This window comes from Protopterus annectens, chromosome 11.part0 (genome assembly GCF_019279795.1).
Source record: "Protopterus annectens isolate FY-2018-M chromosome 11.part0, PAN1.0, whole genome shotgun sequence".
NCBI classification, from domain to species: Eukaryota; Metazoa; Chordata; order Ceratodontiformes; family Protopteridae; genus Protopterus; species Protopterus annectens.
This window is the reverse complement of record NC_056745.1, coordinates 137,869,273-137,887,610: the sequence shown is the minus strand read 5'-3', so window position 1 is coordinate 137,887,610 and position 18,338 is coordinate 137,869,273. Positions and strand designations below refer to the sequence as shown.

The window sequence follows — 18,338 nt, the reverse complement described above, 5'->3', positions numbered from 1 at the left end:
GGATTAAATGTGAGCATGCCTACAGAACTATAACACTACATGATGCAACTCCTTCTAAGCCAAACAAGACACAAGTTAACTGACAATTTATCTACAGCAAGTCCCACTATAGCATTATTCAGCACTTATTTTTTAAGTAAGCTGGGATGAAAATAGTTTTGACTTTTCCCATTAACTACTACCCCTGCATTTTTTGTAGATTTTTTTTTCTTGAAGAAGGATGATGACAACAATTTGCTGGTACATTTAATCAGGTAACATCCCCCCTTTTCTACAGATGCAACCTTCACAGCAATATTCTCGTTTCCTGTGCCATGCAGAATCTGAGTGCTTCGGCTGCAGGTATATCCATTGGTAAGTCACTTATTACTACTAAGAGGAAATGTAAATAAAATATTAGCAAGCATATTTTCATCTAGTTGCCCTAGACAGCTGACTTTGATGACACATTTAGAGATCCAGTTAGCGATAATCTCTCCTAACAGAGTCTGTGGTCAGGCGCTGCTCAGAACTGAGACATCCTGTGTGATTCATAATTTGGCCACTTGACAGTACAAGCAATAAGCATGTCTTCAGTGACTGATATATCAATATAAAAATAAACAAAGCACTTACCTGCATTCCAATCACAGCATAGATGAAGAAAAGCATAACTATCAACAGAGCTACATACGGCAAGGCCTGTAACAGAATCAAACATAAGCCCACAGTTATTGTAAGATAGCTTTCTACTTGTTCATGTTAGAAACCATTAATATCACTTTAGGCAATCAAATACATTTTTTCTTTTAGAAAACATTATCAAAATGCATATTTTACTAAAATGTTTTCAGGTAACTTTTATAATTCTTGCTTTGAGCATTTTCTATTTTATATTGCTGCTTCAGCATTTTTGTTATTTTTTTTAACTTCCTGTCTCACCATCAGCTGCATATTATATACCTTTAAATGCCGCCTTTACAAAACTGCATGTAGTTCAATGGATGCAAGTTAAAAACAAAACCAACTTATTCCCTTTGCCTTCTGCTGTATCTACTGTTTGGAAACTATACACTTAGTGCAATCAGGGAGACACCTTAGTAGTCTTCATTAATGAATTTGTCAGAACTGATTTCATCAGCAGCAATTCACTGAAACTAAGTACTTCAACTTGAAATACAACAATAAAATTGTATTGTGGGAGCATCTACCTCCCAACCACCCTTCATTATAAATTACAAATAGCTACACATCTGTGAATTGTTCAAGAAAGTGCAATGACTACTGTCTTCAAATTTAGCTTTGGTGAATTACTAACAATAAAGCCATTTTTTGGTGAATGAAAGTCCAGTATTTGAGTGTTTTCTCATTCAGGGGAAGTATGTTTAACCGAATGTATACTCATTCAGAGAAAATCTCTCCTTCTGAATTTAACTAGAATCAAGGGCATGATATCCAAACAAGCCTCATGCACTGTTCCACAGTAATACCATTGTAACTGATGATATCCAGGGGCAATGGAACAAAGGAAAGAAGCAGTAAGAGGTAACAGCTGCCAACCCCACTACTATTTTTGATGAAAGCATAACACACTTAAGGATTTATGATATAACCTAAACCTACTCACATCAGCACCGTAAAAAAAGTATAATAGTGAATAACCAAAGTGTCAGCAAATCATTTTTCCATGCTCAAGATTGTAGCAGATAATATCAGCTATCTCCTCACTGTAGTAGTATTATAATGTTTTGATGTAGCATTGCTGACATTTGACTAACAAAGACACAGACACCAGTTTATGGGACAGAAAACTGCCTTTTAAAATAACCTCTTATAATCATTGTGCATACAATGCAGGTCAGGAAAAGGTGCAGAGGTTGTAGCATGTTGTATACTGTGTAATAACTTTCTGACAATAAGACTGAGTTAATGAAGAGGAATTTGTTACTATAGATGGCAAATTACAACCATGACTACATGACTAAAAATAAAATGAATCTAGAAAAATATTGCCTCCATTTTGCCTCCATAAAACATTGATTCCTGACAACCAATGAAACAACGGAGCCATTTATGTCTCTCTGATGATAGCTACCCTGGGTTTATGAGATATTTACACAACATAAATTATTTAATGCTGTATTACAGGTGGGAATAGGAATGTGAAGGTGGTTCACTTGTGTGATGAGGTAAACAGAATGAGTTAAGTGGCTATTATCTATGGCAGTCTTTATGGAGGCTGCTAAAGTTTTGAATGACTATGCACTGAGAACAAGAATGATGGCCTCTTTATGTTGTCTAAATGCCCATTTGAACCTCAACCTTTAATGTCTTCCAAGAACCATGAATGTATTTTACCTACCTGTCAACTCTTCTGAATGCTGTATCCTGAATGAATAGTATCATTCAGACTTCTAACTGCAGTTGAAATACATTTATATGCATACTTATTAATGCTATTACCAGTGTCTTACAGAAGAGAGCCACACTGTACTCTCAAGTGATATTTCATGATTCAACTTTTGGATTTGGATGTACTTTCTTACTTGGGCCTCCCACTGAAAACAGTTCCGCTTACCACCATATTTTCTTCATGTACCTAACTAATGCAACATTTTCTTCTATGTAATGCAATTAAATACTTCAACCAAAGTAATTTCATTTGAAGCACACACTTAAACTACATTGTATTTAACAAAGTGTATTATAGATCAATGAAATGTCAACATAATGACTGACTGTTTATAAGGACAATTATAACTTCAAAATGTTAAAGTGTATGTTGCTGTCTTGCTTTGATGTAATCCTCTGGATGATCTAGGCTGTAGCTGAACATGATCCCTTGGATCAATTAACACTGCTAACAAGACAACATTTTTCCTGTGTGGAAGCAGATTATGTATATTTCACTGCCATTATTTTCAAGGCCCAGGTCCCTTCCCAACATTCCATTACTGCTCCCCTTCTTACCTGGAAGGATTTGATGAAAGTCCACAACAGTGTGCGAATCCCTTCTCCACGACTAAGCAGCTTCACTAAGCGCATCACTCGAAAAAGTCGAAAGAAAGTTATGGATATCCTGGCATTATCTTCTGGATTCTGGAAGCCATTCACATAAAGAGCATTGTTACATTGAGGGTGGGGAACACTAGGGGGATAAAAACACTGCCCTCAAAAGCAAAATTTTAAAAGGGAATGAAATCCTGCAAGATCACTCATATTCTGGAAAGCCCATGAAACAATCTTTCATAAACGGTATTATGGCTAACTGTGTCAAAAAGATTTGTGAAATATAGGCATCAAGCACCATTTTAATATACTCAAATCAGCATACGTTCTGTTTTGTGAACTATACTATAAGATACACTGCTACAGGCAACCTGTAATTAACAACGCGCAGTTTATATCTTAATAACATTAAGTATCTCCTTAAGACTATGACATTTCTGCCACTATGATTTCAATTCTTGATAATTCTGATGTATGTTTCTGGACTTCTAGCAACAACAGACAGGCTTAATATCTTCTTGTCTGACATTTTGATATATTTTTAGGATATCATTGTCCTATTTAATGTGTAAGTTTCCTAAACTGCACATTTCTATAAGCTATAGAATTCTTCTTAAAACAAATGTTTCCTTTGTAAAAGTGAGTCTTATAACTTTGTTGCAGGTATGATTTTATAGAAACATTATAAGGCCTTAAATGGCTGCAATGACAACATCATGTTGCAGACGTTTGGCTATAATAACATTATATGCAAGACTATTAGTGATATCACTGAGCAATGACATGATGGGAGTGGACCCTAAAACCCGAACTTTCACTGACATCATCATATAACAAATATTTGGGAATGGCAATATCAAGTTCTGATGTCACTGACAGCAGCCTTGGAAGGTAATGTAAGTTGGTAGTGACATCAAGCACATGAAATGCTGACAATTAGACTACTAGCAGGATAAAACTTGCAATGATATGAAAGGTAAAACTTAAAAATGTGATGCTCTCATAGTGTGGCAAAGTACAGCAATACAGACAGAATAGGAAACAGGAAGTAGACCATTCCCAACCAGAAGTTCTAAATTGTGTCCAGATGTTGAAAATGAACAGTTCTGTAATCAGCAATACTGAGTTAACTATTTCATCAAAGCAGCTATATGTTTAGACCTTTTTTGATTAAACAGATGACTAAACATAGCTTCTACTGTGTTCTCTGTAAAGACTGCAACTGCAACTTTCCATTCCATCTGTCCAGAGATATAACAGCTAAGAGAAGGCTCTCTTTCTGAACTGTACCTATGTGTTCCATACTGATGGTTTTCCATTTCAGATAATTCTGAGGAATAGAAGATTATGGGAGGACATATATCTTAATCTCTGGGTCTCCAAGAAAACTTAATGCTGAGCTATGCCTCCAATTTCTGTCCGCCAGATGCCTATAGGTCTGAAGGGCTCTTCTTTGAATTCAAAAGTTACATTTCTGTTGCTCATTGTGTCTTCTATCTATTTTTGTACTCTTTCACATCTCAGTAATATCAGTATGCTAAATGAATCTGTTTATTATCAGACTAATTTAAGAAAATAAGTACACACAGTTATCTTATTCCAAATGTGAGGTCATGAATGGAGACACAGCAAATAAATATCTGGAATTTATACAGTAATATGCGATAAACAGCATCAACCTGACAATAAAGTTCCAAATATATGGATCGCACATCTAGCAAGGGTAAGACTAAATAAAGGCTGACCCTGGTAAATTATAGGGAATTATACCAATTAATGTGTGATGCAAAAAAAGAACACAGCACATTTTTGACAAAAATGAGAACACATAAAGTCTGCTCAAGTAATATACATATTTGCAGGATAAGCATGTTTTGCAGATTACACAACACTTGGTAAAAATTATTAATGGCATCGGTAATAAGCAGACAAACTGTATCTCTTACAGTGTTTTTTAAGTGTTCCTAGATATTTATTATTTGATGCTAGTGTGTGTTGATATGTGATATACGTATCACAGATTAGTGTCATCCTGATGATTCTTCCATCTAAGGTACATAGTAACACAACGAGTATCAACCACACATCATTTCATATAGGGTAAACAATTTAAAACACAAGGCCAGTGTTTACAATGCCCTTTGTGTACCTTTAACATAGTTCGCATGTTAACAAGACCTAAAAAGTGTGTTAGGATATTACAATATAAAAGGACACTGGATAAACTGAGCAGGATTCATGGTATTTATATGCAATTAATATTTTTTATGTCTGCATGTCAGTTTTGTTTGTATATATAAACCATATCAACTGATATTTACAGTCAGTTCATGTGCCTCTTTCTTGAGCCCCTTCATTTTATAAAACAAAATGAATGTTGTTTGACAGTTTCCTAAACTGTTTCTATGACCACGCTTGCTTACTAGTAACTTTCTCCCGCAGTACTTTTGTTAATTTCTTCCTTTTTAAGTAAGTCTTTGTTTAAAATAATTCTTTCAAATGGCCTAGTAATGAAAAAAAAATCCTAAATGGTAATCAAAACAGGATTTAAAAAAACAGTCTGTATCTAAAAATGTTTGCACCATCAAGGCATTTGACCCATTAGTCAACTATAACTTCTTTTTTCGCAAGTTGTGTTATTTTATTTTTGAGTGCATTGTTTGATAAAAAACTTTAATTCTAGTCATGCAAGACATCTGTACCAATTTTAAACAAACACATGAGACAACTAAAATACCAATTTTGTAATTTTCTGTAAGATGAAATTTAATACTATTGTGTTCTTTAGGTTGAAGGATTTACAGCCAGGATCTAAAACACACATAAATGTCTCTGCATTATGATTTTCTTATGTTTTGAGGATTAAAGAATTATGACACTGATACCTGCATTCATTTTTATATAATACATTGTAGCATTATGTCGATATTCATATAGCCATTCTTCTTCACCTGGCAAATCAAAACGCCTTAATTATGTCCTTGTAGTTTATTTCCCTAAATACAATGATAGCTACATACTATGTTATCTCAGTCTTTTGATTTCAGTGTCAAGCAGATTTGTCTACACCAATATGCCACCTGATGCTGACACAACATAACAACCAATTTAACCTTTGTGAGTAGGAATACCTAGCAGGTGCAGTGTTACCAGAAAAAAAACAAAAGGAACACAAGATAAAAGGTTAATATGCCAGGAGAGTGATTCACATCACGCTGTTTGTCACAAAAAGTGCACAAAAAAAAAGAAAAAAAAAGCTTCCTGAATCAAAAAGACACAGCACACCATCACAAATATAGCAGGACCATGCAGTTATAGCTAACTTAAAGAGAGAAAGTGATTGAGATCTCTTATAGGGTTGGGTGAAGCAGAAATTATGTGGGAGCATGTGGCACTTTTACCAGTCTTACCATGTTGATGGTGGAAGAACCTGCACTGCTGCTGGTGTCAGCTCGCTTTAAAGAAAGGCAGAGAAAGAAAACATGGTGAGCTGCAGTAAATTCTTAATGAGTGAGCTGTGGTCCTCCTCATATCCCCCCCCCCACACACACACACACACACACATACACTCTTCATCAGCATTTTTTCAACAAAACAGTAAAACCATTAAGGAAGAGGAAAATATGAAAGTGAAGCAGGATGCATGTCTACAACGTTTCTTCAATAGAGATTTTATTCTTCCAAGAAATATAAGCATGTCTCAAGTCCCAAATAAATGCAACAGCTTCTTTAAGAGAGCTTAGCTTTCCTTTTGTCATTATTCTTGACCCTGGGGTTGCAGTACAATGGAGTTCTCCAGTAAAGAGCTCTGGAGGGCAGAAAAACAAATCAGGCTATCCTGCTAATGCCAGGTGATGCGCACTGCCTACTATGTAAGTAAATTTCTCATTACTTATTCATGAGCTTGGTATACCAGGCCAAGATTCAAACGAGTAAGAGCTTTAAGGATTCTCTAACAGTAGAGGAATATGGAGCATATATGGTATGTATATACCATATTAAACTCCCTGCTCTTGTTCCATGTTAAAATGACATGCAATCACTTCTACTTAATGTATCCATTTCCTTCAATGTGCTCAACTAAACTGCTTTGTTTCAACAAGCATTCTCCTTGTCATACTGATTGTTTTCAGAATAACAAAAGCAAAAATACAATAACCTTATGAAAACACTAGTGAGCGACTGGGTGGGTAGTGTTCTTCCTGTGATTACTTATTAGTCACCACTTCTCTCTACTGGCTGCCACAAGAAAGGGCAACTTGTTCCACCGTACTTATAAACTAATCTACAGCATACCGCTCAACTTCTTTGCTTATGAAATCTGAGCTAGCTAAAATAATAGGGGTCAGAGTGTCAAAATCAGGGATAATTTTTAAATATTACTCCGATACAATGAAAAAGTTAACATCAACATGCAGTTCCAGGACAGTAAGAGTTATAAAACTCTAATGTATGGCACTGCTGACTGACTCTAACATGTTCATAGGTAAGCATCAGGCTAGCTGCCCTTGAGGGCCATTTTAAGCCTAGCCAATTTCCCTTTTTGTGCTTGAAACAACCTATACTATTTGCTTATAGCCTTACCCATCCCATGGTCAATAATTATATATCACCCTTAATAAGAATAACTGGGATCATACGTTAGATAATATGAAGGGACCTATGCATGAAAGAAAGCATTTAGGAACTACCTCTATCCATTAGTAGTACAGGGGGCAGTTTTGGGATAAAATTTGTGTTTCCCATCCAGAGATCTTAGTTGCTCTTGAATATGGACAGGGATGAACTTTGATTTATGTGAATGGAGAGTTTGTTAGACAGCAGCGGTGCCTTCTGTGAGATTTGATGGGACTCATGCAAGGGATAAAGCATTTATGAGTTTTTTTCTTTTCCCATCCATAGTTATGAGTTGCGCTGAAATATGGACAGAGATTAATTTTGTTTTATGTGGCTGGAGAGTCTGTTCCACAACAGTGGTATCCTCTGCAAAATACACCCGTCCCTCCAAACCATTCTGTTGATGTTGCAAAAGAGGTTTAGATCCCTAGACTGAGTATTTCTGATGACATTTGACTTGCTGATGCATAGTAAATCTATCAGTAATGGGTCAGTGGATGCCTTGTATGCCAGGCACAGGTCATCTCTTAGCAGTACTTAGGATATCAAGTATGGTGATATGGCTTTGAGTCGGTCCCTATAGGACACATTGCTCAGGCCTTGTATCCTTTTAGTAAGGTGTCTCTGTGGGCATTGTAGTTTATGCATGTACCTGGACAGATACATGCCTAAGGGGGCATTATATTCAATGACTGGCCTAAAAAGGGCTGCGTAAAGGGAGACAATGGCATCCCTAGATATAGACAGAATTCCTTTGTTTATTACCTACGCAATATAGAAGGCCTTTCTTACAAAAACACACACGTTGGTCAAAAGATAGGGCACTGTCTATATAAATTCCAAAATCCTGAACAATCAGGTCAACTCTTAGGGGTATACAGTCAATGTGGTAGTTCCCTTTGGCAGATGACTTCCCAAAGGATACAATAATGCATTTTTTGGCATTTAGTTTCAGTTTGTGATTTTTGGCACCATATTTGAGACAAAACTTCCTGCAGTATGGCCAAGTCATTTGGGGATTAAATGACTGCTCCTAGCTTGCAGTCATCTGCAAACTTAAGTCAGCCACAGTTCTTTGGTATGAGCTTTTACTTCAGAAAAGTAGTTGCCAAGCAGGAGAGATACAGAACCCTGGGAGATTCCACTAGTGCCTGGCCTTTTTGTGGAGGTTACTTCCCCTAGTTTGATCATCTGTGTCCTATCTGTCAGCCAGTTGGCAATCCAGTGAAACAACCTATACTACAGGTGTTTATTTGCAGTTTATTTAACTTTGCCTAAGTTGGAAATTGTGTCAAAAAGTTTTGCCAAGTCAAGGTATGTAGTATATACCATTTTGCCTTCATCTATTGCATTGGTGACCTTTTCAAAAAAGCCACCAGGTTGAGCAAGCATGACCTGCACTTGACAAACCCAAACTGAGATGGGTCAAGTGCTTGGACTATGTGATGACTGATTAATGTCATGATAAGTCTTTACATGGCTTTGCATATGACGCTATTCAGGCTTATAGGATCACAGGATCATAGGAGTTTACTAAGTTAATGACCCTGTGGCCCTTACAAGCCTAGTCAAGAGTTTATTCCCAAAAAGGAAACCTCAGTCAGCACCTGCTACCCCTGTCAATGAGGGACAAAGGTGGAACCCCTGGGACAAATTTGTGGTTTCCCAGACACTCATCAAGGCTGCGCTTGAAGAGGGTCAGCGAGATGCTCTGTTTCACATGTATAGGAAGTCTATTCCAGAGATGGGTCAGCCTCTGAGAGACAAAGCTGTGCCTCCAGCAGGTTTTGTTAATGTTGCATATTAGATTTATGGATTTGTAATTGCTTGGGTCTGTGGAAAGTCCTTTCTAATGCAGGGGAATTGTCAGGATCAACAGATGCAGTATTTTTAGCTTTTGATAGCACTTTTAGACTTGGTCTAGTGTGATAACTGGAGGTGAGCTGGTTGTAGGTATATCTTGAGGGACAGATGAAGGAGAGAGAGGGGTAAATGGCTTAGTGGTAAATCACTTTAGCTATGGTGTGTGGGGTCCTGTGTTCGAGCCTAGCAGAGGCTGTTTATTCATGCTGGAGGGACAGATTCATTTCCCAGAGGCTCCCCTCACTCTAGAATAGAATCCCAGTTCATGTTAGACATAGCCTCTCGCTGACCCTCTTCAAGTGAAATCTGGACGCGTGGATGGGAAATCGCAAATTCACCCCTGGGATCTCTTCTGTGTCCCTGCTAGAAAGAGGCACAGTAAACTAATCTTAAAAGGGTACCTTCTGTGACCTACTTTACAGAGGCACAGTAAGCTAATCTAATAGGGAGGCGGAAGCCAAATACATTCTGGCTAGGCTTATAAATGCCCTCGGGCAGATAGCCTAGTATCTACCTATGAACCTATGAAAGGTTACAGATAAATTCATCTGCCAGTATGTTCGCTATGTCTTCAGCCTCAGTGAAGCTGATCTCATTCATAATCAGCATAGCGTATTGCTGCTTTGTGCTTTTGAAATTATGAACATAACTAAAAATGTCATGTATCTGTCTTTGGTTTTGGGAGCTATTTTAGCCTCAGACTTGGCTATGGTGCATTTTATTAAGCTTGTGAGTTATTTGTTTATTTCAGTAATAAGGCCTCTAACATTCTAGGAACTACTCTTCTTACTTCTGGTCAAAGTTATTTTTTTTTTATAAAGCTTGCTGATACTGCGGTTCCACTATGTCAGTTTGTTTCTGGGGGTTTGCCCTGCACTTGCTCTTATGGGGTACAGCTCCATATATGCAGCTGTTTATACACTGGTATAGTGTGGTGATGGAAATTTCTGTATATTCAGTGACGCTAACTGGGTTTGGTGGGGATTTGAAGTTTGCCAATGTATCACTTACGAGTACGTAGTTTGTCTTAAAGAAATTTCTAAAGGTCCCCTGGGTGTAAAGGATCTCTGGTTTCAGTTTTATTATGAAGGAGACTGCTTTACGGTCAGACCTAACAAGTGATGAAGATATGCAAGGGATGGTGCAAGATGCTCCCATATTAGTAAGAACAAGATCCAAGATGTTTTTCCCCTATTGGGCAGTCTAAGTGTTCCAGGGCACTTGTATTGATAACATCCAGGAATCTTTATGCTTGTGCACTAGCGGTCGTCTAGGTTTCCCAGTCTATAACTGGATAGTTAAGACCACCTAGGAAAATTACATTGGGTATAATACTGAGTAATTCTAGTTCCCGTAGATAGGCGGTGTGATTTTCTTTTGTCATAGAGGGAGTTCTATAGCTTTCTAATGGTTATTTGGATGTGAAGAGGCTCTAATGCATCATGCTGCTTTAATAGCCTTGATGTGAGTCTCTTCTGGGTGTAGACTGAAAAACCTCCACATTTTTCCCCTCCTATTCAGCAGTCTAAATGTGTGTAAAGTCTTATAGCCTTGCACAATCAGAGTGCACTCCACTATTTTAAACCATGTCTCAGTCACTACACAGATATCAGTGTGTGATAATACTTTGTGATTTACCGGAAAATCAAAAATGTTATGAGGGACAGGGTAAAAACATGAGGCAAAATCAGGGATATTTTGCTTAACTCTGGACAGCTGACTGAGATGTGTGTCTAGCATGTTTATGTGCAGAAAGAAAAAGGGACTGAACATCCAAGAACAGTTCCTTTCATGGCTGGTGGATATTGCACCTAACATGTGACGTCCACTTAGCAAGAAAGTAGAACAATTAAATTGTAGGCTTTTAGAAACCATAATGTTAATATGAGCATGGATGTTAATATGAGCATGGATTTACTAAACTGTGTCACCCTAGAAATCAAGAAACTGCATCACAGTCCTTACAAGCTGATTCTAGTGCTATAGCATAATGACATGTAGGGGGTATGTGTAAGGAAATGTAGGTATCTTGGAGTGACCTATGTTCTCCTGTTAAAGATCAAGCTTTGAAATTCAGATTATATGTACATATTTTCTGTAAGAAAAACTCCATTATATTATTAGTAATGAGCTTTTGATTCTTAGTCACTGCATATCACCAATGTCCTGCGTAAACTAAGTATATACTTTTTTAAAGTTTTTATTGGATTTTTAAGTATATACTTCTGAATGTGACTGAAATTTAAATTTTTTTCTTAATTCCCAATTTTTCTAAACACTCAGTTCAGACAGCATACAATGTCCAAAGTTTATACAGCCTTACAGAAGAAAGAAATTTATGCTGAAACTAATGTAAATATGTAGTCTTGAAATGTTACAACACAGAGCACTAGATGGATACAGCAGTGACAAAGTAATTTAGTTTTACATTTAAAACCATTCTTTGTTTTAAATAATGTTTTCTAATACAAGCATAATTATGTTCCAGCAATAACTTAAATCTAAATTCCATAACAATTATTACTTTTAGATAATTTTGCAGACTTTATTAAACACAATGTGAAACACAGTTTTGTGTTGTTGTCCCTAGATGCACTATGTAGCCATTGCTGTCAAACTTCTAGATCAGTTACACATGTTGCACCATATTTTGCAAGTCACAACCCTGAAATTCTGATCAGAATAGATTCCTTCATAGAAGGTATGGGGTTTCCACTTTCTTGGATTACACTTACCTTTTTTTTCCTTTTTTTCTTGGGTATCTGTTAATTGCTCTTCATAAAAGCAATGGAAAAACAATCTTTCAAATACGTGTACAGAGTCTAGGTTGAAGGTAGCTCTTCCCTTCTCCATTGAAAATTTATAAAATTAAAATAATTAAAGCAACAGAAGAGATCTTAAATCATACTTTACCTTAAGCTCAATTTTAGCTCCTCAGTTTTTCCCAGCATATGTGTGTTTCATTAAGTGATACCAAAAAGGACATGGGGTATGCACACAAAATTATACTGTTTATTTCCTAGCTTATTTCAACATATACATTAGAGGGCTGTTGATGTTTTGGTACTGCTACCCCCATACAAGAGCAATGGCTATCTATATACATTCAGTTGTTCATTTCCCAGTACCCTCTTTTCTTTTTCAGGGATTTGGGGAGGACCTGGCACATATTCCAGTACTCAGTGGCTCAATGGGCATAAGTCAGAAAACCTAGAAACCAATAAACCAGTCTGGATGGAAAGCCACTCTACTGCTGGATATACACATGCATGTATGCACACACAGACAGACAAACAGACAGGCAGACAGATACGCATATATATTCACTCTCTCTAAGTGGGCAGTTTAGATAGCTTGCCAACTTACATAATGGCATGTCTTTGGGATGTGACAGGAAACCAGGGTATCCAGCAAAAACCCATGCAGATACACAAACACAAAGAGGGCAAAGAAGGGATTCCACCCAGAAACCATGCTTACATGCATTACATTTTATAAATACATACATGCATCTCTATCTGTCTAAAAAAAAAAAATATATATATATATATATATATATATATATATATATATAGTAGGGCTATCCACTATCCTTAACCCAAGCCCTAACTCTAAAGTCCATGACTATCTACCACAGTGGAGGAAATTGTATGTCCTCTACGGTGCAGCAGTCATGGACCTATGTCCTCCACTGTGGTGCAGTAGTCACGGACCTTAGGGTTAGGGCTTGGGTTAAGAATAGTGGATAGCTATTAACTATCCTTAACCCAAGCCCTAACCCTAAGGTCCGTGACTACCGCACCACAGTGGAGGACATTGCCCGTTTGTTTTAGTGATGTTCACGAAAGTGCAATTTCGGTGAAGTGCACTTTTGCGTTAGTGGGCATCTACTACTGGATTTCGAAATAGTGTAATTTCGATCTCCGGTAGTAGACCCATTTATATATAGTTACACATCTATATGCATCTATACTGACTAAGTAGACATTTGCTATAACCATTTTTTTTTTTTTGCTGTGGGCTGCTCCTGAGTGAGTGTCCTGATTAGTCAACTACTTAATCTTCTACAGTCAAATTCATAAATGTTAGCCAGAGCCAAAAATGTTTGGGTGCTTGATAGCACTGGTAGATAGGATGAGTAGGACTAGCCTGGAGATCAGTATCAACCATCCACACACACACACACACACACACACACACACACACACACACACACACACACACACACACACACACACACACACACACTCTGCCACCATTCCTCAGAAGGGTTGGCCTGGGGGACACAGTCAAGCTCACAAAGCTAACAACAGGGTTGTAGCCTTAGAGCAGATGTGCAGAATTGCACATGTGCAAAGGAAAGGCATTGTAGGCCACTGAGATAAGGAAGATCACACTTATGTCCCCCACATATAGCACAAAGAACCCTAATGGTTGCCTAAATGAAGACCCCCATTGGACAGCCCACACTTCAGGGCTGGGTGAAATACAGGGGCAGTTTTACGGTCAGCAGGCATAAGGCCATAAATTACTTAAAGAAATGATAACTGTTTCACAGCCTGGCACTCTGTTTGGCTTGATGTGTCCTTTGTGTTGTTTCTGTTTGCTCCTGGTGACAGAAGGGGTAGCCAACACTTTTTCTAGTCTTTTTGTTGTGGTTCACTCCTGGGCAACTGTACTGACTGTTTTAACCTTCCAAGTTCAAATTCAAGCATGCTGCATGGCTTGGCACTCTTTGGCTCAGCTGCCAACATTTTTTTCTTATGGTTTTCTGGTTCTTTTATGTCTTGGTTGGTTAACTTCTTTAACCTTCCATTTTCACATCTAGCAATCTAGCAGTACTGCACAGCTTGGTGCTCTTTTTTGGCTGAACTGCATTATAGTATGCTATCCAGCACCTGTATAAGAAGGTGAAAATTACTGCTAATAAGCACATTTTCCAAAAAGATCCTGACAGAAATTTGACTTTGGATCTTTGTGACTTGCCTTACTTTAAACATTTGGATTTTGTAATTGCTTGGGTCTGTGGAAAGTCCTCTCTAATGCAGGGGAATGACTGCAGTTATTCTACATTTGCTTGGTACAAAACCTGTATGGAGGCTGAGACCGAATAGTGTTGTTAGTGGTGTGGCTAAACTGTGCTTCGTGCTATTTAAGATACATCCAGAGATATTGTCAGGATCAACAGATGCAGTGTTTGCCTCTGATGGGAGAAGGGGTAGCCAACATTTTACGAGTGACTGTCCTGATTAGCTAATTGCTTTAACCTTTCAAGCTCAAATTCAGGAGCTTTTTATGGCTTGACACTCTTTTTGGCTGAAATACACTACACTGTGCTAACTGGCTGTACATGAAGAGGAGAGGGCTACTGTTGTCAAGCCCACTTTCAACTAGGTCATAACATGAAGCTGATTTTGGACCTTTGAGACATACCCTAGAGTAAATGTCTGGATTTTATACTACTGTTTGCCACTGGTGAGAAAAGTGGTAAATAACATTTGCTGTGGGCAGCTCCTGTGTGTGTCTTGATTATCTATCTGCTTCAATCTTCCAAGTTCAAATTCGTAAGTGTTGTTTGGTTTTGTTCTTTTCGGATGAAATGTACTATGTTCCACTTACCCAGTGCCTGACAATTATTGCTAATAAGCAAATATTCCAACTGGCTTCACACAGGAAGTTGATTTTGGGCCTTTGGAATTTGCCCCAATTTAAAAGTTTGGAATTTGTGTTACTGTTTGATCCTGGTGAGAGGAAGGATACCCAACAGTGTATTTTGTTATTCTTTGCTGTGGTCTGCTCATAAGAGAATATACTGATTAGCTAACCACCTTAGCCTTCCAAGTTCAGATTAATGAGCACTGCATGATCTGGTGCTCTTTTGACTGAGTTGCACTACGCCATGCTACCCAGTGTCTGAAGAAGATCACTATTGCTCTCAAGCCTATTTTTCAACTGGGTTGTATCAAGCTGCTTTATATGTATAGCCACACTCTCCAAATGCTAGTATAAATCATTTGATAAGGTAAGGTTGCATTGGTTCCATTTATGTCTACAGACGGTAAGCAATACATTACTGTTCTTTCTTTCACTGTTTCTGGTCATACGGTAAAGTGCTTTTTCCATTGTTGTTTTATCTGAATTTATACTATGCCTTGCTGAATGGTCTGACATTCACAATTCTCTGGCATTATATATTTTTGCATTTTTAAGTTTACTGCAAATTTATTGTTCTTAAAGAGTACTACAGAGCTTGCAGATCACCAGATTATTTGCTTTCTAAACATAAAGCTGACTTTCCCACTATTACCCATCCAGGAGCGGCCTTAGGTCAACTGGTGCCCTAGGCAAAAAGGCTCCATGGCGCCCCCCACCATACCACCCGCTGCTCCCATCCTGGTCTACCTACACCAAATAAATACTGGAAAAGAGCCTCTATTATAGCGATGCCCTAGGCAGCCACCTAGTTGGCCTTAGCCTAAGGCCGGCTATGTACCCATCACCTTAAAGGCTAGTTTCTGTTTTCTTCCTATTAAAGTTAATGGTTTTTCATTTATATTGCTGTTTGTCAGGTTTTTGTTTTTCTATTCCCTTCTGGTTGCGTATTTTTGCATTTAAACAGCATCTCACTTAGTTACCTGTTATCTGCAGATTTTATACATTAAGCTGCCTTTCTTTAGCCTCCATGCCTTAATGTGTTAATCATATTAGTCACATCATACTGTTTTCCTTTTATGTTGACTGTGTTTCACTTTTCTTACCAGTTTGTCTGGTTTTGTCTTTATACTGCTGTAAGACTACAGCCAATCACCATTGGTGTGATTTAGGATGCTTGGATCAAAGGAATTACAATGTAAATAAGTCTACAGCATCATTTATACCAAGGCAATGCCTACCCTCATGTTGTATACTCATCTTTAGAAGCACCAGCAGTAATTCACTATGTGTGGTGTTTTCTCTTTTCACCTCAGCTGTATGACTATGGAGTTAGTTTATTTAAGCAGTGGCGTTCGAGAGTGGGGCAGAGCCTTCCCCATGGGATGCACCCCATAAAATCAACTTTTTTTATGAAATGAAATTTTCAATGAAATGTGTTTTCAATGCGTTGTTCAATGATTCGATGACACACACACACACACACACACACACACACACACACACACACACACACACTCACACATATATATAAATATATATGGGATCCGTACGGATCCTCAACGGCAACATCACTGAAACAGATTCGGCTGGGCATACTTGTGTGAAAGTGCTTTTCGCCAAAGAAGCACTTTCGCGTAAGTATGCCTGTTGGGGAGATCGCACTACAGTGGGCATAAGGGAAAATTCCCTTTTCCCCACTGTACTGCGACCTCAGAGTGAGAAAATTAAAGTAGGGGGTGCAAGGGGGCTTGCCCCTCTGCAAAAATGTAAATGTAAGTTTTTTTAACACACTTTAACGAAAGCGCTTTTTCGGTGAAAGTGCTTTCATTAAAGTATGTTCGGTGATTGTGGATTCGGACTATTGAACTTTCATTCAACAGCCCTAGATCCATACATATATATATATATATATATATATATATATATATATATATATACATATATATATAGATAAATAGATATGTGTGTATGTATACACACACACACACATATATATATATATATATATATATATATGTGTGTGTGTGTGTGTGTGTGTGTGAATAAATATATATACATGCACACATATACATATATATATATATATTATATATATATATATATATATATATATAAACACACACACACACACACAGTTGCGCAAGTCCTACTTACCTATAGCAGTAGATGTTTGAATTTCACATCACCTCAGTCACATATGAATTCTGTAGCTGCACAAACCTACACTGGCAGCTTTCCAGAGCTCAGGATTCCCTCCTCTGTTTCCCTGTCATAGGGGAGTGACAAAGCCACCCCCATCAGAGAAAGCCTAAACACTGTCACACTAAGTTAGTTGTTTAGGCTTTTAGTGCTAAGCAAGAAGAACCAAGCAGGACCAGAAGTAAGATTTGCCTGAAACCAACCAATTTGCAGCCAAAAAACACCAACATAAATAACCAAACTCAACCAACAACACAACAGGATTGTATACAATGGAACTATATATAAAATACAGGGTGTGGTAGGTGGGTGCTGCCACTGAGGCAGTGTGAAATTCGAACATCTGCTGTTACAGGTATGTTGAATTTACACAACTGTACTATGCTCAGCATTCACACTGCCTCAGTGGCATATGGGTTGATTACCATAACTTACCCTAGCTGGAAAGAAAAAGGATAAATGATCCAGCAGCTCCTGGAGAATGGTCCTTATAAAGCCTGCTCTGGAATTTGAGAAAGAATTTGGTTTGCAGTGCTTTGTAAGGCTATGAATAGAGGACCAGGTTGCTGCCTCTAGAATGCTTCAAGTCTACTCCTTTCTAATATAGCACCAAAGAGGGTAAGACTCTGCTGGAATGTGCCTTAACCTTTCCTGGAATAGATTTACCAGGGTGGGAGTAATAATAAACAATAGCATAGGACAAGCAATGAGCAATTGTTTGCTCAGAGACAGGTTGACCCTGAAAGGCTTACTTCTGTCAAGGTAGTACCTGAGCTGCTTGTGCATATCCGAGATATGAAAAATCTTCTCTCCCTTGTTTTTACATTCTGGAAGGAAAACTGAGAGATTTATGGCTTGATTCATGGTAATTTCAAAAACAGTATTTAGCATAAAAGATGGACTAGTTTGTAAAACAACTCTGTCCTTGTAGAAAATCAGATGAGGTTGGCCTACCATGACATCTTGCAACTCAGAGACACACCTTGCAGATGTCAGAGTAACAAGTAAAGCAGTTT

At 37.9% G+C, this 18,338-nt stretch overlaps 1 protein-coding gene across 5 annotated transcripts in view; it reads right to left on the bottom strand.

Annotated features, from left to right (window-relative positions):
* The window catches only part of LOC122815212 (voltage-dependent L-type calcium channel subunit alpha-1C-like), a 2,602,552-nt gene that overhangs the window by 879,665 nt on the left and 1,704,549 nt on the right, over positions 1-18,338 (bottom strand). For all 5 annotated transcript variants that reach the window (XM_044087523.1, XM_044087521.1, XM_044087522.1 and 2 more), the window contains 3 exons: positions 6,399-6,443; positions 2,950-3,078; positions 616-681 (listed from right to left, as the gene is read on the bottom strand). In XM_044087523.1, the coding sequence (XP_043943458.1) occupies positions 616-681; positions 2,950-3,078; positions 6,399-6,443 (240 nt within the window). The remainder of the gene's footprint in view (positions 1-615; positions 682-2,949; positions 3,079-6,398; positions 6,444-18,338) is intronic.